The 22,462-nt window shown below is 49.0% G+C and overlaps 1 protein-coding gene and 1 pseudogene across 6 annotated transcripts; both read left to right on the top strand.

The window, feature by feature from the left end:
- Window positions 1–219: 219 nt before the first annotated feature.
- Window positions 220–22,164, top strand: SETD4 (SET domain containing 4). 6 transcript variants are annotated; one of them, XM_036243508.1, is made up of 11 exons: window positions 220–465; window positions 2,328–2,423; window positions 3,778–3,903; window positions 6,356–6,393; window positions 10,330–10,418; window positions 11,635–12,064; window positions 14,614–14,788; window positions 17,856–17,937; window positions 18,699–18,779; window positions 19,672–19,795; window positions 20,746–22,164. In XM_036243508.1, the coding sequence occupies exons 4-11, from the start codon at window positions 6,370–6,372 to the stop codon at window positions 20,878–20,880; spliced, it is 1,140 nt and encodes a 379-aa protein (XP_036099401.1). In that variant the 5' UTR covers window positions 220–465; window positions 2,328–2,423; window positions 3,778–3,903; window positions 6,356–6,369; the 3' UTR covers window positions 20,881–22,164. The 6 variants fall into 6 exon arrangements, with proteins under 6 accessions (XP_036099401.1, XP_036099399.1, XP_036099400.1 ...); XM_036243506.1 differs by lacking the exon at window positions 3,778–3,903 and having other exon boundaries at window positions 20,746–22,160; XM_036243507.1 differs by lacking the exons at window positions 3,778–3,903; window positions 18,699–18,779 and having other exon boundaries at window positions 20,746–22,162.
- Window positions 15,719–16,539, top strand: LOC118617524 (annotated as a pseudogene).
- Window positions 22,165–22,462: the final 298 nt, after the last annotated feature.

Below are 22,462 nucleotides of genomic sequence, written 5' to 3'. Positions count from 1 at the left end.
CACACACACACACACACACACACACACACATATGTATATATATATAAAAATTTATATAAAAAAGAATTGTTTTAGAAGGACCAATCAAATGGGCATTCCTCTACTGCACAAGCATTTAGCTCTCAGCATAAACGTTCTGTATGCAAAAATACTTTAGAGAAATGGTTTACCAAATAATATGTTTGTCTATTTAAATCTTTATTATAGGTAAAAAGAACAGTGATTATCATACACTGGGAAAAAAGACAAAGGAAGTGTTTTGTATTTTAAATTGGGCACCTAAACAGAAATTACAATTTTATTTATTTTTATTTTTAGAAATTATTTTAATTTTTTTATCTTTATTGTTGAAATATTACATGCCCCCTTTGGCCCCCAGAAACTGCAATTTTAATATGAAGAAGGGAAGAGGAAGAACAAGCCGGATCAGAAGACGAAAACTCTGCAGTTCTACATCAAGAGGAGGTACAGATGCGGTTTTTTTGGTGCCAGTAATGAAAAAAGGAACCTTTTGTTGCTTGATACTAACAGATGCACACAACTTCTCTCAAAGGCACAGGGGCATGTTCACAGAGACTGTTTCTTAAAGGGCACTCTTTGTGATTGTGCCGTTACATTCTTTTTAGCCCTTGTGGGAATAGAAACATATTTCTCATTCCTTCAACTGTGTCTTCTCTAGGGATGACCTCTCATTACCTGCAGGGTTTTTTCAATATAACCCAGTTTGAACAACACACTATAGGTCAGAGTGCTTGGCCAACTGGAAGGTACTACATTAATAACGTGAGGGTTTACCAGTGGCTTCTGCCTCTTTGAGATGATCACACAGTTCTTTTAGTTTACGTTATTTGTACATTTTAAATTGTATTTCTTTTTATAACAACACTAAGACAATTCATCAAAGATTTTCTTTTTATTTATTTAATTAAAAAATATGTTTTTTTTTTTTTTTAATTGATTTGAGAGAGAGAGGAAGGGAGAGAGAGAAACATTGATGAGAACATCAACATCCATTGGCTGCCTCCTGCACGTCCCCTGCTGGGGATGCTGGGGATGCTGGGGATTGAGGCCAAAACCCAGGCATGTACCCTAATCTGGAATTGAACCGGGAACCTCTTGGTACATAGGTCTATGCTCAACCACTGAGACATACCAGCTGAGCAGCGATTGTCTTTTTATTTATTTATTTATTTGTCCTCATCTGAGGATATTTTTCCATTTATCTTCAGACAGAGTGGGGGGTGGCAGTAGAGAGAGAGAAAGAAAGAAGGAAAGACAGAAAGACAGAAAGACAGAAAGACAGAAAGAAAGAAAGAAAGAAAGAAAGAAAGGAAGAGAAACGTCGATGTGAGAGAGACACATCTACTGGCTGCCTCCCAAATGACCCCTACCAGGGCTGGGGATGAACCTCAACTGAGGTACATGCTCTTGATGGAATTGAACCTGCAGCTCTAATATGCAGGCCAATGCTCTAACCACTGAGGAAAACTGGCCAGGGCTTATTTATTTATTTGTATTTTTTATTTTTGTTAATCCTCACTTGAGGATATTTTTCCCATTGATTTAAAAATTATTTTTTTTCTTTATTGATTTTAGAGAGAGGGAGAGAGAGACAGAAACATTGATGAGAGTCATCATCAATTGGCTGTCTCCTGCATGCCCCCCCACTGGGAATTTGGCCCCCAACCTGGGCAGGTGCCCTGACTGGGAATTGAACCAGCAACCTCTTGGTGCATGGGTTGATGCTTAGCCAGTGAGCCACACTGGCTGGGCTTTCCATTGATTTTTTTAGAGGGAGTGAGGGAGGGGGAGAAAGAAGAACATCAATGTGAGAGAGACACATTGATTGGTTGCCTCCCACATGCACCTGGGGCAACCCAGGTACGTGCCCTTGACTGGGAATTCAACCCGTGACCCTTGGGTGCGTGGGCCAACGCTTTGTCCATGGAGCCAATCCAGCCAGGGTGAGATTTTCTCTTTAAATGGTGATCTGATTATATAGTGAATTTATTTATTTTCATTTATTTATTTTTTTGTTAATCCTCACTTGAGGATATTTTTCCATTGATTTTTAGATAGAGTGGAAGGGAGGGAAGGAGAGAGAGGGGAGAGGTTGGGGAAGCATCAGTGTGAGAGAGACACATCGATTGGTTGCCTCCCAAATAACCCCAACCAAGGCCAGGGATCAAACCTGCAACCCAGGTATGTGCTCTTGACTGGGTATCAAACCTGAGACCATTCAGTCCTTGGGCTGATGCTCTAACTGCTGAACCACACTGACCAGGCATATATAGTGATTTTAATCACCTTTTTCTTCCATTGATTAGTGAATGAAAGCCACAAGCCTGAATTTATAGAACTTAAGAAGTGGCTGAAAGATAGGAAGTTTGAAGATACAAGCTTAATACCTGCTTGTTTTCCAGGTAAGACTGGCTTTCCGTTCTCATCACTTTGTGACATGAGACGTGGGCACAGGTGACAGGAAAGCAGGGTGAGTCTTGCAGGTGGCTTGCTCTCTCTGGGGCCATATCTTACATGTGCGTCAGGCTTCCTGCTTGTAGCTGTAGTTGTGAAGGTGGATTAACGTACTTTACCTTGTTCTAGAAATAAATTGAAGTGGCTTGTGGTGAGAGATACGAAATGGTGAAATAAAATTCAGAATTAAAAAAGGGAAATGAGAATAGAAAAATAAGGCGAAGGCAAGGATAAGGATAATACATAAAAACCACAATTATACAATCTTGTTGCCTCTCAGAGGTGAGCCACAAATCTGATGCTCTCCAGCAGCGGAGGCAAATTATATGGTCAGTAACCGGAGTCACTTTCTGTAACCTGAATTGTTGACTCTGCAGAAGTGCAGGTGTTCCGGGAACCTAGACTTGAGGGAAATGTCTTCACTGGCTCCTCGTAGGGAAGACATTGTGTAATGTGGAAACCAGTGTCCTTACGGACACACTTTCGGTGGTTTCATGGGACTTTTCAAGCCATGGAGGCTGAAGGGATTATCTCGTAGCTCAGGTGAATCAAAATCTTTTTCCGAGGGCGGGGAGGTTCCAAACGGCTGGTGGGCGTGCTTGTCTGCTGTGTGGCTGGAGCACAGGCGTCCTGGGAGGCCTCAGCTGCTCTGTACCTCTGCTCCCCACGTGCTGGAGGAGGAGGCCTCTGTGGCCTTAGCTTCAGCAGTCACCCGAGCAGAGGTGGGTGAACATCCTCTTCTGGAATTTGAGGAGCTTGTTGTGGAAGTCGGATTAATATTCTTTTCTGGAACATCTTACGGAAGCCAGGCAGCTTCTGTGGGCGTGTGCCTGCAGGCAAGGGTACCCGGTTCTGTCTAGAAGTGGGCTCGAGGTACCCACAGCGGGGACCAGAATGATCTACAGGATTTTGGGTCTGCTCTCGCACAGAGACAGTTGTGTGATCAGGGCCTTGAAATTCTACGCCACAGGTCTGGTGCAGATATCTTACCTGATAGAAGATTTAAATCGTATGCTCCTGAATGTTCTCTCTCGCCATTAAAATGATTATTCGAGTACCCATTAGGTTATCTAGCATTGAGCAAATTAACTTCCTTCTACATCACCCAAGATCAGTCATTCACCACGTGTGCCCTCGCCGAGATCAGTGACGTGTTTAAAGTTGCTCCCTATTTCACAGGACGACTTTGGGCTAAAATACTTGATTTAAGCCATTTTCTGTTAGGGTCGCTCTTACTTAATGGCGATGAATCTTATTAGTCAGCCTCTAACAGAATGTTTAACTTCTTGTTTTTGTGTCAAGAAACAGTTAGTAAAAGCCACAGTCCTGGGTTTTCCTGGACGGATTCTTCACGAGGGGATCAGAGCAGACGGGAGTGAGGTGCTGTGCCGAGGCCGGTCTCCCAGGGTCTCTGCTTGACAAGGACAGGTTTGAAATGATCGAGCAGGAATCGCATGTCCGTTAAGTGCAGTGCCTGAGAAGAAGGAATCTGCCTGTCGTTTGGGGCAGTGAAGAGTTACTGTGTTTGAAAGTAGGAGCAAGTCTCGGGGCCCACCTCCAGACTCATGGTCCTGGGGGAGCCCAAGCAGAATGGCTTGGCAGTTCCGGGGGCTGGGAACCTCTGTGAGTCAGCTTGGGCCTCCGCAACAAACCACCACGGCCCCGGGGCGTAGGCAGCAGTCGATCCTGATAGTTCTGGGCGCCGGGAGTGCAGGGTCGCGGTGCGGCAGGGTCAGCGTGTGAGGACCCGGTCCTGGTTTGCACACTGCCATCCTGGGTCCTCAGATGGTGGAGCAGCGGGACCGGGAGCAGCTCTCCTGCCTGTTTCTAGAAGGACTATCGTGAGGACTCCACCGATGACCTAACAACTTGCCAGAGGCCCTGCCTCCTAACGCCATCACATTAGGGGTTAGGGTTTCACATGTGAACTCTTAGGGGATGGAGGACACAGACATTCAGTCCACGACACCTTCTCTGCGTCCTTTCTGTATCTTGAGCTCTCAGTCGGCGGTGGTAGGAGCATTTATGGCAGACTGTGAACACGCACACGTGGGAGAATTCAACCCCAGTCTGTGGCAGAGCCAGAGGCTCCTTGGCTGCCAGCAGGACTCAGCCTCCAGGCCCTCACCTGGTGTGTGCTTCAGGGACTGCTCGGTGCTCTCCCACCACATCCGGCCCTGTCCGGTCCCTGGCAGACTTACGAGAGCGGAGAGGTTAAGGCGGGGAGCAGCCTGTGAGAAGCTTTCCTTTACGAGGTCCTAGTGGCCGCGTCCCGCCCCGCCTCGGGACGTGCCAGCCACTGTCTGCTTGCCGAGCTCGGACAGATGGTAGGATGGAGGTCAAGTGTCTTCCAGGCTCACCCCGTGACAGTTCTGTTCAAGTACAGGGCGGGGAGAGGTAGGTGCCCAGCTGTGAGTCCTCCAAACACAGTTTGTTCTTGTATTATAACGTATTAGTTATCGTAGTATTTATTTGTATTTCAACTGTAAGTCTACCTCTGCCCACCCCTATATATGTTTGGAGATAAATTTCCACTTAAACTATCATACAAGTTTTTTTTTTTTTTTTATCCTCACCCAAGGATATTTTTACATTTATCTCCAGATAGAGCGGGAGGGAGAGAGGGAGGAAGAGACAGAGAGAGAAACATCGATGTAAGAGACACATTGATTGGTGGCCACCTGCACGACTCCAACCGGGGCCAGGGATGAACTGCAACCGAGGTACGCGCCCTTGGCTGGAATCGAACACGGGACTCTTCGGTCCGTGGGCTGACACTCTAACCACTGAGCCAAACTGGCCAGGGCTGTCATACAAGTCTTTTAAAGGATGACCCCAGAGGGGAAAAAATCATTTTCTTAGTAATTGATTCCGGGGAGGGTTCTGGCCCACAGGGAGGATTAACTCCACCATGGGACACACACAGGAAATTACATAAGTTCTTAAAACCAAAACTGGGTGTCGGTGAGGCGGCGTGCTTCTGCGTAGGGAGGCGAGGGGGACTCATCACGCCATACTTGCTGGATGCTGAAGCAGGACGTGAGGCAGGAGCTCCCTCCTTGAACCAGGAGCCCGCAGTAGTCCTGCAGAGACTGGCCTTTGCCGAATTACATTCCCTCCTAGCGCAGAGAAGAAAGGGCAAGAACTACGCATGTGAAGAGATGAACACTCTGGACCCTGCCTAGTAGCCGCCGGGCCGGGTGTATCTGAGCCCCCAGAACAGCTGCTCTCTGATGGCCGCAGAGGGGGCCTTGGGCACCGGGGCGAGCTTCAGGGTGGTGGCGGTGTTGACAGTGCTGCTGGTGATGTTACTGTCACTGTGACTGCTCTGGTCAAGGGCAGCCGGCCCTCGGTCTACCCCACTGAGCTCGCCCAGTCAAGGAAAGCACCCAGTCTAATGGGGTGCCTGGTCAAGGAGGGTTGGGTGTAGTCCGCAGGCTCTGTGAACCTGACTGGGTGCTACCGGTCAGTCCGTCAGAGAGGTCTCGAGATCATTACTAGGGAAAGCTGGGTCTGGTGTAAATGGGCCGAGGCCCCTGAAGTCAGGTGGGTAATAGGTTGCCCCGACCCTGTCCCTGAAGCTGGTGGGCCCCTGGGGGCTCAGCTCAAGGTTCCTGTAAGAGTCCCAGCAGCAGATCCATAGGAAGCGCACGATCTCAGGTCTTGATCTGAAGCGCACGGTGCCCTTCCAGGATTCGGAACCGAAGGGAGGTGCGCACGTGCTCCAGAACAGCGTCTTGATCCTCTGGGGCTGGAAGGACACAGGAGGCCCGGCTTCAGCTTTGAGTGATTCTCAAGTTCATTCATATCGTCTAGCCAAAGTGTCCGAGACCTTGGAGCTACAGTGTGACTCACCCTTGCTCTGTCTTCGCATTCCCAGGTACAGGCAGAGGGATGATGAGCAAGACGGCCCTGCAGGTGAGACTCTCTCGTCCTCGAAGCCCAGTGTTGATTTTGCTGCTTTGTTTTTGTGGTTTGAATCAAGCGAATTAAAAATACGTCATACAGCCCTGGCCGGTTTGGCTCAGCGGTGGAGCATCAACCTGTGGCCCAGAGAGTCCCGGGTTCAATTCCAGCCAAGGGCACGTACCTTGGTTGCGGTTTGTCCCCAGCCCTGATCGGGGTCGTGCGGGAGGCAACCAGTCGAAGTGTCCCTCTCACGTTGATGTTTCTCTGTCTCTCCCTTTCTCTCCCTCTCTCACTATCTGAAGATAATCAGAAAACTATCCTCGGGTGAGGATTAAAAAAGAAAAATGACATACATAAGGCATTTTTTACCTAATAGATACTTTCAGTACAATTCTGTTAGAGTTGTTTGCTGCATACAAGAGGCAAACCCAAAGTAATAGTGCTTAAACAGAGAAGTTTATCTCGCTGTCATGTAAACACTCCTGGTGGGCCAACCTGGCTGGTGTGGTCCCGGGGCCGTCAGAGGCCCAGGCCCTTTCCAGCCCTCTGCCCCTGTCCTTAGGGGAGCCAGACACCCTCAGGTCTAGTGTGTAGCTCCTGAAGCTCTAGCAGCAGGACCGAGCAAGGGGTGAGGAAGGGTAGACTCCCTCCCGTCAAGAAAATTCAGCCTCATCTCAGCTGCCGCACCCCGGCCCTCAGCCCCAGCCGCTGCCAGGGGCTGAGCCCTGTCGTCAGCACCCTGCAGATGGGATTGCAGTGGTGACGAGGGAAGGCCTGTTGGCGTGCGCAGTCACACGTCTCAGCCGCGGCTGACCTTACACACCAGGTCGTGTTTTCAACGTGCCAGGGCGGGAGCCGCCCTCCCTGAGGGACTGTGTGGAGTGGCTAAGTAGACTGAGCCCCCGGGAGGAGGCCTCGGAGCCTTCCCAGGAGGGCCTTCGGCTCCGGCAGCACCCGAGGGAGCAAGGCTCCTGACCCTCGGCTGCTGCTCCCTGCCCTGGAGAACCGGGAGGGAATGGCTGGGCGAGCTCCAGGCTCCAGCAGTTCTTTCTGTGCTATTTAAGGACATCTAATGCGCAGTTTTCTGTAAAGCTGCAAATTAATTCCTTCATTTTTTTTTTTTTTATCCTCACCAGAGGACATTTTTCCATTTTTTGTCCAGATAGAGTGGGAGGTAGAGCGAGAGAGAGAAACATCGACGTGAAAGGGACACATTGTGTGGTTGCCACTCACACGACCCAACCAGGGCTGGGGACAAACTGCAACCGAGGTTCGTGCCCTTAGTGGGAACCGAACCCAGGTCTCTCTGGACCGTGGGGCTAAACTCTAACCGCTAAGCCAAACCGGCCAGGGCCCTTTATTTATTTTTAATTGTTTTTATGTAAAATTATTTAAATTTATTTCTAATGTCTTTCTTTTTTTAAGAATATATTTTTATTGATTTTTTTAGAGAGAGAGGAAGGGGGAGAGAGAGAGAGAGAGAGAGAAACATCGATGAGAGAGAACATTGATTGGCCACCTCTTGCATGCCCCCCACTGAGGATCAAGCCCACAACCTGGGCATGTGCCCTGACCAGCAATCAAACTGGGACCTCTCAGTCCATGGGACAATGCTCAGTCAACTGAGCCATACCGGCAGGGCTATTTTTAATTTTCTTGGTGCATGGATTGACGTTCAACCACTGAGCCACACCGGCCAGGCTATTTTTAATTTTATTAATTTGATTTTTATAAAACCTTGCCCTGTACATATGGTAAATTTTTTTTTTTTATCTTCACACGAGGATATTTTTCCATTTTTTGTACAGATAGAGTGGGAGGGAGAAAGAGGAAGGGAGAGAGAGACAGAAACATCGACGTGAAGGGACACATCGAGTGGCTGCCACCCGCACGACCAACCAGGGCCGGGGACAAACTGCAACCGAAATATGTGCCCTTAGCGGGAACCGAACCCGGGTCTCTCAGGACCGCAGGCCAACGCTCTAACCGCTGAGCCAAACCGGCCAGGGCTACATATGGTAAATTTTAATGTTGTAATTCTATTATGCTATTTTAATTATTTTATAAATTGGTAAAATATACATAGTATAAAATTTACCATCTTAATAATTTTAAGTGTGCAGCTTATTAGTACTAAGTACATTTACATTGTTGTGTAATATTTTTATTTTTTGAACGGAGGTGTAATTTACTTCTGAGAAATATACCTCTCGTGTATACAGCAGTAACTGTAGATTATTTTTGTTTAGATTATGAAATGAGAATTGGCAGTTTCTTTACATGTACTTTTATTTTATTTATTTATTTGTTTTAAATATGTTTATATTGATTTTTTTAGAGAGAAAGGAAAGGAGAAAGAGAAACAATGTGAGAGAGAAACATCGATTGGCTGGCTGCCTCCTGCACGCCCCCTACTGGAGGTTGAGTCCACAACCTGGACACGTGCCGTGACTGAGAATTGAACCAGGACCTCTCAGTCCATGGGACGATGCACAATCCACTGAGCCACACTGGCTGGGCTACATGTACATGTACTTTTAAAGGTGACTTTTTTGGCTCTGGCTGGTTTGGCTCAGCGGTTAGAGCGTCAGCCCACAGACCAGAGAGGCCTGGGTTCAGTTCCCGCTAAGGGCACGTACCTCGGTTGCAGTTTGTCCCTGGCCCCAGTTGGGGTTGTGTAGGTGGCAGCCACTCAGTGTGTCTCTCTCACATCGATGTTTCTCTTCCTCCCTCTCTCCCTCCCACTCTGTCTGAAGATAAATGCAAAAAAAAAAAAAGTCCTTGGGTGAGGATTAAAAAAAAAAAAGTGACTTTTTCGTTAAACTTTTGAAAGTTGAAACATAGTTTACACATAGTGAAATGCACAGGTTTTAAGAGTCCAGTTTGACGAGTTTTGAAGATGAAGAGAGTTACCCCAATGAAGATCTAGACCATTTTATCAAGTGGCTTTTTGTTTTAATCCTCACCAGGTATGTTTTTGTTGATTTGAGAGAGAGAGAGAGAGAGAGAGAGAGGCATCAATATGAGAGAGAAGCATCGATTGTTTGTCTCCCGAATGTGCCCTGACCAGGGATCAAACCGCAACCTAGGTATGTGCCCTGACTGGGAATTGAACCCACCACCTTTTGGTGTACAGGATGATACTCTAATCAACTGAGCCACCTGGCCAGGGCCCAGTGGCTTTTCTCAAAATCAGAAAGCCTTGGCTGTTAGGGTAGGAGGGTGGTCGTGATCATCTGGCTTAATCTCGATTTACAGATGCGAAACCAGAAGCGGGACCCAGACGATTGTTGCCTGAAATTATAACTTGGATGCCAGTTATGATGAAATTAGGGTCTCAGCACCTGGCTTCCTAGTGCTTTGTTTGTTTCTGGGGTCTGTTACTCGACATCTTAATTTTTCTTTCTCTGTTTCTATCTCAGTGGGAGGGGCTGAAAACAATACTTTTGCAGGTAGTAAGAGGAGACCCTCGTGTTGGGTGGGCTGCCATTTCTTTAGCTACTGGGCACAAATTACATGGAGAGTAGGCCATTGTCTGGGACTGTCAATGGATACATGGGGTTTCACTGGAGGGAATTTTTTTGGGTGGTTTATACCTGTTTCCCGAAGGTAGCACTCTTTCCTGGCCTAAGAGAGGGCAGGAACAATTTGGTTTCAGTTGTCAGAGTGTTTCCACAGCCCTTCCTGCGAAAGGTTGACTGGTGGTAGGTGTCAGTCACATGATTGACCTTTAACTCCTGTCGGGGTCGTAGTACCTGCGCTGTAGCAGGCTTGCCTGTATCCGCTGACTCGCTTGGAGTCAGTCTACCGGTGGGCTCTTTGGTGTCTGGTTGGTTATTCTGGGTTCTTAGTAGAGGTAGTGAAATCAAGGACTTTGAAAAACACGTACTCACAGGTACTTCCCAAAGCATGGGTGTTCTAAACTGTACTTTCTTTTTTGGTAAGGAGGGACAGGTGATTATTTCGTTGCCTGAGAGTTGCCTGCTCACCACGGACACAGTGATTAGGAGCTACTTAGGGGCGTACATTGCTAAGTAAGTGACCACACGTGCTCTCCTGGCACACCTGCTTCTCCTTATGTCTGTCATTGGCAGATCTGTCGCTGAGGACAGAGTTCCCGAGGGTCCAGCCCCTCTGCAGAGCCGATACCTGAAATGATGCTCAGGGTCTGCTCTTCTACGAAGTTTGCTCTTAATTCATTGTAAACTGCATTTTAAAGGTTTTTAAAAGGCTGCCTGGGAGGTGGGCTTGAATCCTGATCTGTCACGGAAAATGAAGATTCAATGGAATAATAGAGATAAGTCGTGGCCGAGTGCCCTGCCTCATGGTAGCTTGTTCCCCACTGTCACAGAGCTTGACCGATGTTAATTACTCTATCTTGTTCTTACCCTTATTGTACTTGAATTTTCTTTCAACTCTTTAAGAGTTGTTGACATTATCAGAGAGTTTTATGTAGCGTGGAAGAGAGGAGGCCGGCAGTGGAGGGAGAACTCATTTCCAGCTCATGGAACAGCGGGCCTTCGTCGGGCGCTGTCCGAGGCAGTGCGAGGCCTCGGCAGAGGGCGTTCTGAACTGTGAGGGTTGAAGGCTCATATTGTTTCTTAGCCCAGGGTGGTTCTGAATGTGCCCCCCACCTGCTTCTGTAAGAAGACTGACACATCCTCATTGGCCTAAGTAGAGGCGAGGACATGTTTCCCATCTCGTTCTGGAATTCTGAGTGGAATGTACGGTAATTTAGGAATCTGGACTTTGAAGAATTAACGTAAACTTTTCTAAATACATTCTTGCAGCATGAGATCTTTTTTATTGGAAACAGATAAAAATACTGCAGTGTATAATTTGCAACAGAGACGGTAAGTTTCAGACTAAAATCGAAATAGCTGTGCGTACCCAGCGGATGGGGCATGTCTGGATTCATCAGTTTCTTCCCCACTGTTTCTTGTCACTGTCCAAGTGAAACGGCCGAACTTCCAGCCAAAGCTTTAAAACTAGGGAACCAGCTGGAAGCAAAGAGGTGTTTTGGAAAAAGGACTCTCTTGCAAACAAAGCTGGGACTTGGGTCCGTGAGTCCGTTCTTGTGTCGATGTGCCTTGCTCAGAGCACCCTTGTTGGGTGCTCTCTGGGGGGGAACCCTTGAGGAAGGAAGGCCCCACTGTGGGCGCGGGAAACGAACTGAGCAGAACAAAGCACTAGGATGTCTGTATCTTTCAGTGAAATTAATTCCTTTAATTTGGCTTTTAATTTTACAAGGTGGCAGCCTCCTCCATCTCCTCTGCTGGCTCTGTGCACCTTTTTAGTCGCAGAAAGGCATGCTGGGGATCGGTCTCCCTGGAAGCCGTACCTGGAGGTTCTGCCGAAGGCCTACACCTGCCCTGTTTGTTTAGAGCCAGAAGTGGTGAATCTTCTTCCCAAATGCTTGAAGGCGAAGGCCAGCGAGCAGAGAACCCACGTGCAGGAGTTGTTTACTTCCTCCAGAGACCTTTTCTCTTCCCTGCAGCCTCTGTTTTCGGAGGCTGTTGAGAGCATCTTCAGCTACGGAGCCTTCCTGTGGGCCTGGTGCACGGTCAGCACCAGGGCCGTGTACATGGAGCGCGGGCGGAGGCCGTGCTTCTCCGCAGAGCCGGACACCTGCGCGCTCGCCCCGTACCTGGATCTGCTGAATCACAGCCCAGAGGTCCAGGTGAGGCGTCCACGAGGGGTGCGTGCTCTGTTTCGATAGGAGGGACCCCGACGTGCAGCACCTGGATAGGGACACCACAGGGAAAGGTGTAGCTGGCTCCAGGTAAACCTGCCTGCCCTCAGGTGTGCGCCTGTCCTCCCTCCCAGCCCCGCTTTCCCCCCTGGTGTCCGCGCTGTGTGCCCTGGACCGTCTGACCAGCAGCCCGCCCCTCCTTCCCACGTGGGGTGCGAGTCTCCCTTCCTCCCCCCAGAGCTGGCACTAGGCCTGTCTGGCTTTCCTGTCCCACCCCTTTGCCCCTGGTGGCGCTGCTGTCAGCGTTTCTCTGCCGTGACTTAGCTTCCCTCTGCCCTCGCTGACCTCTGCAGCCCCAGAGGGTTGGGACTTGCCTTGTTCCTCTTTGTTTTGTTTTGTTTTGTTTTTTTATTTAGTTTTGTTTTGTTTTTAATCTTTATCTGAGGATATTTTTCTGTTTATCTGCAGATAGAGTGGGAGGGAGATAGAGGGAGAAAGGGAGAGAGAGAAAAATCGGAGTGAGAGAGACATTGGCTGGTTGCCTCGCGCATGACCCAGACCAGGGCTGGGACGAACCGCAGCCAAGTTACAGGCCTTTGGCCGGAATCGAACCCGTGACTCATTGGTCTGTGGGCCGATGCTGTACTGATAAGCCAAACCAGCTAGGGCTGTTTCTTTTTAAATTTTTTTCTTTATTGATTTTAGGGAGAGAGGAAGGGAGAGATATAGAAACATCGATGAGAGAGAACATCAGTTGTCCGCCTCCTGTGGGATTTGGCCCACAACCTGGGCATGTGCCCTGAGCGGGCATCAAACCAGCGACCTCTTGGTGCACTGAGCCACACTGGCCGGCGCCTTGTTCCTCGTTGAAACCCCAGTCAGTGCTCAGTGCAGGGCCTGGCACACAGTGGGCGTTCAGTAAGCCTCTGTTGAATGGATGCATATTTGTGGGGAAAGGAGTCTGGGAAATCAGAAAGGAGATGGATCTGTCTGTAGGGCTCTGCTTTGCGGGCAGAGCTTGTCCGTGTGTTGGCTCTCCTGTAGCCCAGCTGGGGCAGCTTGGAGGCACACTGGCTGGGCCTGATGGGCAGCTGTCCTGAGAGGGCACGTGGCACCTGGGGAGCCCGCTGCCATGGAGAGGAGAGTGTGGGGCCCTGGCTGTGCTGTCCGAGGCCAGGGCCCTCTCCCGGCTTGTCTGCTTGTCACTTCTGTTGAGAGAGGTTTCTAACAACGCTGGCAAAGGAGGCCGAGGTTAGAAGGGTGTTCTTGTGGCTGATGTCGGGGCATGAAGTACAATAGGATGCTGAACCCAGGGGCTTGGTCCCCATTGGCGTGACTTGGTTTTGATTGGGCTGCCAGTGCATTTGTGCCCCAGACCAGTGATTGTACAGTTGAGTGTCGGGCACCACATTCTACAGCCTGTGCGCATGTGGTTCCAGGGCCCTGGATGGGCCTGAGATACTTCCTGTCTGCCCTTTATGGAGAAAAAGTGCCAACTTCTAGTCTCAGGTGCATTGCAGCTGGCTTTTGGTGTGAAACCCAGACCATGGCCCTAATCTGTTGCTGGTGCTGCAAGGTAGGAATTCCAGCCTTCCTGGGACTCGCTGCCAGGTAGGCGGTCTCGGTGCTTGTGCCCAGTCCTCACTGTGGGGAGCAGTTAGGTTTTCTTGTTCTTGCCTCTGTACCTGTCAGCTCACAGAATTGTCACAAAACCCACACGACAATGTCAAGCTCAAGGGCCGTGTACTTGAATCTGTGTGCTGCCTGGACACCTCGGGCCTCACAGGGCCCCAGAGGCTGGCGGTGAGTACTCTGCTCTCACCGGATAGTCCCCGGCCTGGGCATGGCTCCCACCTGGCTAGTGGCTCTGTCGGCCAGGCTAGCTGCACCCTGCCTGGTCTCAGCCTCCCTGCCAGCCCGTGGGATTATTCAGACAAGCCAGTCACATCTTCCCACAGGGAGCAGGGGCACCAGGAACCACCCGTTACTGCAGAGCCTGCTTCCTTCTGGTGGCCCTGCTGCCGACCCTGCTCCTGGTGCAGCCCTGTGTGGCCCGCTTGTCCTTCTCCCAGGCTGTGTATGTACCAGTGTCCACTGTCAGGTGTTTGCCATCCTCAGAACCTGGGCAGGACCCCCTTCCTCCCCAGCAGGTGAATGCAGTGTGGATGTGCATTGTTCTGAGCGTGTTTAAATCCACTGTCAGGTGTTTGCGAGGATCTTCTGTCTTTATCTTTTTTTCTTTTTTTTTTTAAGTTTTTTGTTTATTGATATTAGAGAGACAGAGAGAGAGACAGACATCGATGAGAGAGAACATCAACTGTCCGCCTCCTGCGTGCCCCCCACTGGGGATCAGGCCTACAACCTGGGCATGTGCCCGGACCAGGAATCAAACCAGTGACCTCTTGGTGCTTGGGTCCGTGTTCAACCTGTGAGCCACACTGGCTGGGCAGGGGCATCTGTCTTAAATTAATACAGAAACTTAGTCTTTTTAGTTTATGTTTTGCTTTAACAAACTCTTGAACAACTTGACTTTCCAGGTAAAAGCAGCATTCAGTGAGGAAACTCGCTGCTACGAGGTGAGGACGGGCTCAGGCTGCAGGCCGTACGAGGAGGTGCTCGTCTGCTACGGCCCGCACGACAGCCAGCGGCTGCTCCTGGAGTACGGCTTCGTCCCCCGCCGGAACCCCCACGCCTGCGTCCGCGTCTCCCCAGGTGGGGCTCGCTCTGCTTCTTCCCGCGAGCGGGATAGAAGTTTCGTTCCTTGTCGGCATGAGGTTATTTTCAGTTTTAATAAAAATGACAAACTTTAAAATGTATATTAGTCATGTCTCCTCAGTAGGACTGGCCTTCCTCTTAGTGCCCATTGGCTTCAGTAATAACAAGGCTTCGATCGATGTTGAGGGTGAGAAAAACCGGGCAGAGCTCCATTGCATTAGGTCAGACGGCAGGATGCCAGCAGGCAGAGTGTAAGGAAATACATTTCTTTTTGGTTCATCCTCACGTGAGGCTATTTTCCACTGATTTTTAGAGAGAGTGGAAAGGCAGGAGAGAGAGAGAAGGAGAAACATCGATGGGAGAGAGGCACATGGATTGCTTGCTTCCTGCATGTCTCTGACCGGGCCCAGGGATCAGACCTGCAACCCAGGTATGTGCCCTTGACCAGGATTCGAACTTGAGACCCTTCAGTCCAAGGGTTGATGCTCTAACCACTGAGGAAACCGGCCAGGGCAGGAATTAAATATTTAATAGATGGAAAGAAAAGGAAATCTTTGTACTGAGACATTTCACTCTCAGCTAAAGATAGAACATGGTTAGAAAGCAACAAATAACACATGTTTATTAAGCACTGACTTCATCACAGAGATGGGTATGTCACACAGTCCTTGTTTCGGGGTTCAGTGCCATGATGAAATACTGGTTTATGTTCTTTTGTGACCTATTAAGTAGTGTCATTGGTGTTCTTATTTTTAAGATAATAATTTAGCTATTAAATTTGTGCTGTGAAAACTCCAAATATAGTATGAAAAAGCAGAACACAGAAGATGATTCTTCCCGCCCCCTCCTGGAGCAGCAGAGAAACGGTTTTCCAGGCCACGACGAAATGGCCAGTTACTGAGTGTGTAATCTGAGGTACTTTGATGTAAGTTTAGTGAGAGCAGAAACTTGGTAGAGGCGATAACTACATTCTGTAGGCAGAATAATAATGTTACTTATTACTCAGCAAGGCTGAACTGTAAGGAATGGAAGCTAATGCATCTGTCGACATGTTTTCAAAAGTCCTGGAGAATCAGTTGCTGCAGACCACCAAACTAGGGGAAGAATATTTGGATGCTGAAATTCAGAAAATGGATCAGATGGACGAAGATGAATTGGAACACCTCAAAGAAAAGAGACTTAGGCACTAAGGAAAGCTCAACAGCAGAAACAAGAATGGCTTTCCAAAGGACATGGGGAATACAGAGAAATCCCTAGTGAGAGAGACTTTTTTCAAGAAGTCAAGGAGAGTAAAAATGTGGTTTGCCATTTCTACAGAGACTCCACGTTGAGGTGTAAAATACTAGACAAACATTTGGTGATATTGTCCAAGAAACATCTGGAGACCAAATTTTTGAAGCTGAATGTGGAAAAAGCACCTTTCCTTTGTGAGAGACTGAAGATCAAAGTCATTCCCCCCACTGGCACTGGTAAAAGATGGAAAAACACAAGATTACATCGTTGGATTTACTGACCTAGGAAATACAGATGACTTCACCACAGAAACTTTAGAATGGAGGCTTGGTGGTTCTGATATTCTCAATTACAGTGGAAATTTAATGGAGCCACCATTTCAGAGCCGAAAGAAAACTGGAACAAACTTCACAAAGCTGGAAAAGAAAACTATCCGAGGAAAGACATATGATTCAGACTCTGATGATGATTAGAGAGCAGATATAATTCTTTGTAAATTGCCTTTTTATTTCTGCTTACTTTAGAATTAGATGTGTCTTCTGAATTTCGTTGATTTTGATACATTGGTCATCTAATGGTCATATTCTAGTTTTATACAGTTGAATCACATCGAAACACATCTCTAATATTTTGTGTGGCGCTCATGTTTAATTTGAGGAAAACTGCTGAGTACTTAAATCATCTGGGTAGGATCTGGATTCTTTATTTTTGCGATTGATTTTATCACAATATGATTTTTACATTTTTATACCATTCACAGTTGTGTTCTTAATTCACCGGATTTGAAACAAGTTCAACGAACTATTTCAGGACTAATTCTCACGCATTGTTTACTTTATATAACAGGTCAAGAAACATTTACTGGTGTAATAGACTGCACTTGTAAATGAATTATAAACACTCTTCACTTCTGGAATATGTTTACATAACTATTAAAGAACTGCTTATTTATTAAAAAAAAAAAAAGTTACTTATTAAAATAAAATAGGAAAGCAACAATGGGACCTTGCTGGGTGTCTTAGAAAACTAGCCTTGAAACTAACCTCATGTTATCAGAATAACTTAAATATTGATGAAATACTGATTTGTGAACATTTATGTATTAGTTATAATTACATTTAAATAATTAAAAATAGCCCTGGCCGGTTTGGCTCAGCGGTTAGAGCGTCGGCCTGCGGTCCAGAGAGACCTGGGTTTGGTTCCTGCTAAGGGCATATACCTCGGTTGCAGTTGGTCCTGCGGGTGGCAGCCACTCGATGTGTCCCTTTCATGTCGATGTCTCTCTCTCTTCCTCTCTCTCCTTCCCACTCTGTCTGAACAAAAAATGGAAAGATGTCCTCGGGTGAGGATAAAAATAAATAAATAAATACAGAAGTCTCTCATGACTCTAATACTCCAAATAGCTTCGTCAGTTTTTGCATATTCTCTTTCAGTGGCTGGCGGTTATGGTCACAGTGTCAGACAGTGGTGAAGTCTGGCTTTAGAAACGTAGTTCTGGGCGCATTTTCTCGTGTTTGTCCAGAGCCTACACTTTCGGTGGGTGTGCTCCGAGGTCCTTCCGAGGGCTTCGTGGCCCGAGTGTGCTGGTGGATGTGCTTAGAGGGAGCGTGAGCTGGGGTTGGGGGTGTAGGGTCCTTGCTTGGAGTTCTCGTGGCTTTTCTGGAGCTGACGACGATCTCGTCGAGTGGGACTGAAGAGTGGATTTCCCGGGCGTGGCTTAGGCAACGCTGTCTCCAGTGTTGCCTGCCAGTGGGAAGGAGACAAGCTGAGAAGGAAAGGCTGTGCTTTATCCCACTTACACCCTCGATCTCACTCTGATTTTTTTATGTAGATATGCTTGTTAAATATCTCCCATCAACAGATAAACAGATGAACAAAAAGATGTCCATTTTAAAGGATCATGACTTTATAGAGTAAGTGTTTCTCTCAGAACTGTCCGTGTGGGTTTCTGTGGGTATGCGGTACCTCTTGGCTGGCACCCTTCGGAGGGGGTGTTTGTCCAGCACTCGCTACGTGCAGTGAACTGTGCTCGCTGTTGTGGGGCGCGCAGGGGTGGGAGATTCCTCTCACGAAGCTCTTTCAGGGTCGTGAACTGGGTAATCAAGGCAGCAGACAGCTCTGCGTACTGATTGGTGGCCAGTGTGCGTGTCTCCCGAGTGGTAAGGGGGGGTGGCATTAGGCTACTGGAGGCCAGGCTGGCCCTCACCTAACACATGGTGTGGGCTCTTGGGATGGGGTGATTTCACACCATGTGGGGTAAACAGGGTTCAAGGCTCCCCCTTCTGTAGATGAAATAAGTTATAAATAGTCCAGCCTCGGTACGGGGGCAGTCTCGCTGTGGCTGCGGCTGCCGTTCCATTGACCCCCAGGACGATCCAGATTCTTCACTTACCTCCCTCGGCTGTGGCTCGTGCCCCCCGCTGTGCCCCTCATCCGAGTTCACGTGCTTCCCAAAACAAGTTGGAAAACAGCGTTTTAGTTTTTTTTTTTTTTAACATGAAAGACTTTTCTGTTACTCAGGCTTTATAATTAAGTATTTACAGACTTATTATTCCCTTTTATCTCTCTGACCAAGGTCGCGGGTTACGTATTTAGTGGCTGCTTTAGAAAAACTTTCTGCCATGGTGTCATGAAGCCCCGAAGTGACGGGTCTGTCCTTGTCGTCCTACTTTAGAAATCTGACGTTTGGATGGGACGGGCCGTCGTGGAGGTTGCTCACAGCTCTCAAGTTGTTATGTCTGGAGGCCGAAGAATTGTAAGTCCCTCGTGTGGGCCGCGGGCTGTGTTCTGGAAGGCCCTGCACACCGGGCTGCTCATCCTTGCCGTCACTCCCCGTGGGCGGCTGCTCACCTCCAAGCCGTCACTGTTTCTGGAGCGCTGGCCTCAGCATCGTGACGAGGGTGCTGGTGCGGGGGACGTCCTCGTCTCTGCTCAGACCTTCTCCCTGCTGGCCCGCAGCTCGTTCAGGGCATGCACGTCCAAGTGTGGCCTTGGCCCGTCCAGAAGCCAGGAGAGCTCCTGACCCCCACCAGTTCCGCCCTGGCAGGCCCAGGCCCCCAGGGAAGGAGAGGCCTGGGCGTGTTCATGGGGGGGCACAGAGGAGCCCCTGGTGTAACGCGCGTCGTGGTCAGGCTTCTGGTTCTTCCCCGGTGCGGAAAGGGCCGTGGGCTCCCGGGGCGGTGTGGCCCAGCCCGGAGCTCCTTCGGCCCGGTGGCGGTCAGGGCACCGGAGCAGCGCACTGGGAGTGAAGCTGGCGTGAGAGCCGTGAACAGGGAGGACTTCCCTGAGATGCTTCCGCGTGACTAGCAGAGGACATGGTATGCTGTGTCTGAAGCCTTTTTCTTTTTTAATCCTCACCCGAGGATATTTTTCTATTTATCTTCCGACAGAGTGGGAGGGGGGGAGAGGGAGAGAGAGAAACATTCGTGTGAGAGGGACACATCGACTGGTTGCCTCCCTCATGACCCCGACCAGGGCTGGGGACGAACCATAACCGAGGTACGTGCTCTCGGCCGGAATCAAACCCATGACTCATTGGTCTGCAGGCCGACGCTGTACCACTGAGCCAAACCAGCCGGGCAGTGTAAAAGTCGTCTTTATTTTTTGAGACCCTACTGAAATGATCTTATTAAACATTTTGGTTCTAGTCCACGCTGGAAAAAAGTACTTCTTGGGGAAATAATTTCAGATACAAATGAGAAGACAAGTTTGGACATAGCCCAGAAAATATGCCACTATTTCACAGAGGAAGCTAATGCTATGCTTCAAAAGGTAGGTTCCTATAATTTTGCATCTTTAAAATTTTTTTTTCTTTATTGATTTTGTGTGTGTGTGTGTGTGGTACGTGCCCCTAGCGGGAACCGAACCCGGGACTCTGGTCTGCAGGCTGATGCTCAACCCTGAGCCAAACTGGCCAGGGCTTTATTGATTTTTAGAGAGAGAGGAAGGGAGAGGGAGAGATGGAAACATCGATGAGAGAGAACATCGACTGGCCGCCTCCTGCATGCCCCCCACTGGAGATCGGGCCCATACCCTGGGCATGTGCCGTGACTGGGAATCAAACCGGCGACCTCTTGGTGCATGGGTCGAGGCTCAAACACTGAGCCACACTGGCCGAGCTGTAATCTTTTCTTAAAGAAGTGTTTTGAATAAGTCTCATGTTGGATGCATTGGATAAGGATGGTACACCTCAGGGTGTTATTTAATACCTTAAATAAATGAACATTGATGTGATCTATTTTCTCACTACCAACATTGTGTCAGCACCTTTTAATAGGTAACATTATTGCATGAATTCTTGGTAATATGTTTTTAAGTAGTCTTTTCCTTTTATTTTAATTTAGTAAATGTATTAATTAAATGACTAATCTCATTAGAATGAAAACCTTGCTAGGATTTAAAAATTTTAATGAGCCTTGAAGATAACATTGTGCTAAGTGAAATAAACCAGAAAAAAGACAAATACTGCATGATTCCACTTACATGAGATGCTAGAGTAGGCGGATTCCTGGAGACCGACAGGAGAGGTGCCGCGGCTGGGAGGCCGAAGCGGGGAGCAGTGTTTAATGCGGCAGGGTTTCCTTTTGGGACGATGAAACAGTGTGGTGATGATGACATAACACTGTGAACTCACTTAACACCCTGAATTGTATATTTAAAAGTGCTCAAAATGGTACATTTTATGTATCTTTTATTACAATAAATTTAAAAATAACTTCCAGGTGTGTCACATGAAAGATGAAGAAGTGGCTTTGAGAGACCAGCTCACTTTGGTTGAAGCATTGTGGGCAGAGGGGCTGAAGGTCCTCCGGGTGTCCGCCGAGACCCTGAGCAGTTTGCGGGCAGCTCTCCGGTAACTGCCGAAGTCACAGGACCGCCTCCTCTGCGGGGCGAGACTTCTTAACTGTCTTTGCACTGAGGTTCGTTTACCTGGAGTCCTGTACACGTGACGGATGTTTCTATAAACAACAGTGTACGCGATCCTGTGCCTTTTCCTCTCGTTTGTGGGCTGGCGCGGCGGCCGCGGCTAGGGCCCAGGACATTAGCACATCTGCAGCGGGCAGAGCAGGTTCCGGGCCTGCGGAGCTGGAAGTGAAGAAGGATGTGCCCTCCTAAGGCTCTTGGAAAACTCAAAATAAACAGCAGCCCTGAAGGAAGAAGTGTGAAGAAAGTGTGAACTGTACCGAGAGAGGGAGCCGAGGGAGCGGGGAGCCAGCCAGCTCCGTGTGGGGTCTTCTGTCACTGGGTGTCCTGCTGCGGCTGACTCAGCGCTGTGCTGCACGAAGTGCTTCTCGTACCCTTTGACACCAGCAGGGTTAGGGAGCTCTGAGCTGAGCAGAGCACTTCAGATTTTCCACCCTTGACTTCCCAACTGAAACAGCCGGTTGGGCTGGTGAGGCTGTTCTGCTGTGCTAGCCCTCCGCGGTAGAGGCCCTGCGACGCCGTGTGTCCCGCTGTCTGTGGACCAGGGAACTGGATGATCAGAGGGACATCCAGTGCCGACCATGACTTGTTGATGAGTCATCGTGGTACACAGCCGTGTGCCCTGCCTCCCAGTCCGTCTGCAGCTCAGACCTGGTCAGCCAGTCCCTTCACCACGTTCTGTGACGGCTGCTCACCTTGTATTCTGCTGCTTTCTGTGGTTTTCGTGGTGTCAGGAGGATGAGAAACACGCGTGTGCTCACTTGGCCATTCAGAATTACAAGTCTTTGCCTTCTTTTTTAAGTTAGGAAGGCGTTTTAGGCTAGTGACTTCTCTCTGAGTGTGGCTCTATGTGAAGTGTGCTCTAAATAGTACTTTTTAGATCTTGGCTGTGGTCTTACACTTTCACAGCGTTTCCATGGCTGTTAATGTCCAGGACAGCCGAGGGGTGGGGGGTGTCCGAGCAGCGGTCAGATCATCCTGCAGAAGCACACGGCGCTTATGAGAACCGGACGTCACTGAAACACAAGACAGGAGCGTCTGTTGCATATCCGCCTGGGTGCAGAGCCGTGTGTGCAGAGCTTCAGTTGAGCCTGCCTGCCCTGCTTCGCGGGGAACAGGTGGAACAGGCCCCTCCCGCCCTCAGGCCGCTGTTCAGTGTGGTGGGCCTGTGTCCGCGCCTCCCCGCTGTCCGCACCTGGGGGGGCAGCTCACGCCCTCTGCCTGTCATCTGTTTTTTGTTAATCCTCATCCAAGGATATATTTTTCCATTGATTTTTAGAGAGAGTGGAAGGGGAGGGAGAGAGAGAAGGAAACATCGACATTGATCAGTTGCCTCCCACATGCTACCCTGACCCAGGGACTGAACCTGCCACCCAGGTACATGCCCTGACGGTGAATCGAACCTGAGACCCTTTGGTCCGAAAACCGACGCTCCCACCGCTGAGCCACGCTGGCCAGTGCCTGCGGCATGATTGTTAGCTGGCACCGACTGGCTCAGAGGAGGCTGCTTCGACT

This window comes from Molossus molossus, unplaced genomic scaffold (assembly GCF_014108415.1).
Source record: "Molossus molossus isolate mMolMol1 unplaced genomic scaffold, mMolMol1.p scaffold_m16_p_5, whole genome shotgun sequence".
Taxonomy (NCBI): domain Eukaryota; kingdom Metazoa; phylum Chordata; class Mammalia; order Chiroptera; family Molossidae; genus Molossus; species Molossus molossus.
This window is presented reverse-complemented; position numbering and strand designations above follow the sequence as displayed.

Excerpts from the sequence above, each read along its gene's own strand:
- SETD4 (XM_036243506.1), top strand. The coding sequence starts at position 360 with ATGCCCCCTTTGGCCCCCAGAAACTGCAATTTTAATATGAAGAAGGGA. Across the intron at positions 17,938-18,698 it reads AAGGATCATGACTTTATAGA|AAATCTGACGTTTGGATGGG; the intron begins GTAAGTGTTTCT and ends GTCCTACTTTAG. Across the intron at positions 18,780-19,671 it reads TGTCTGGAGGCCGAAGAATT|TCCACGCTGGAAAAAAGTAC; the intron begins GTAAGTCCCTCG and ends TTTTGGTTCTAG.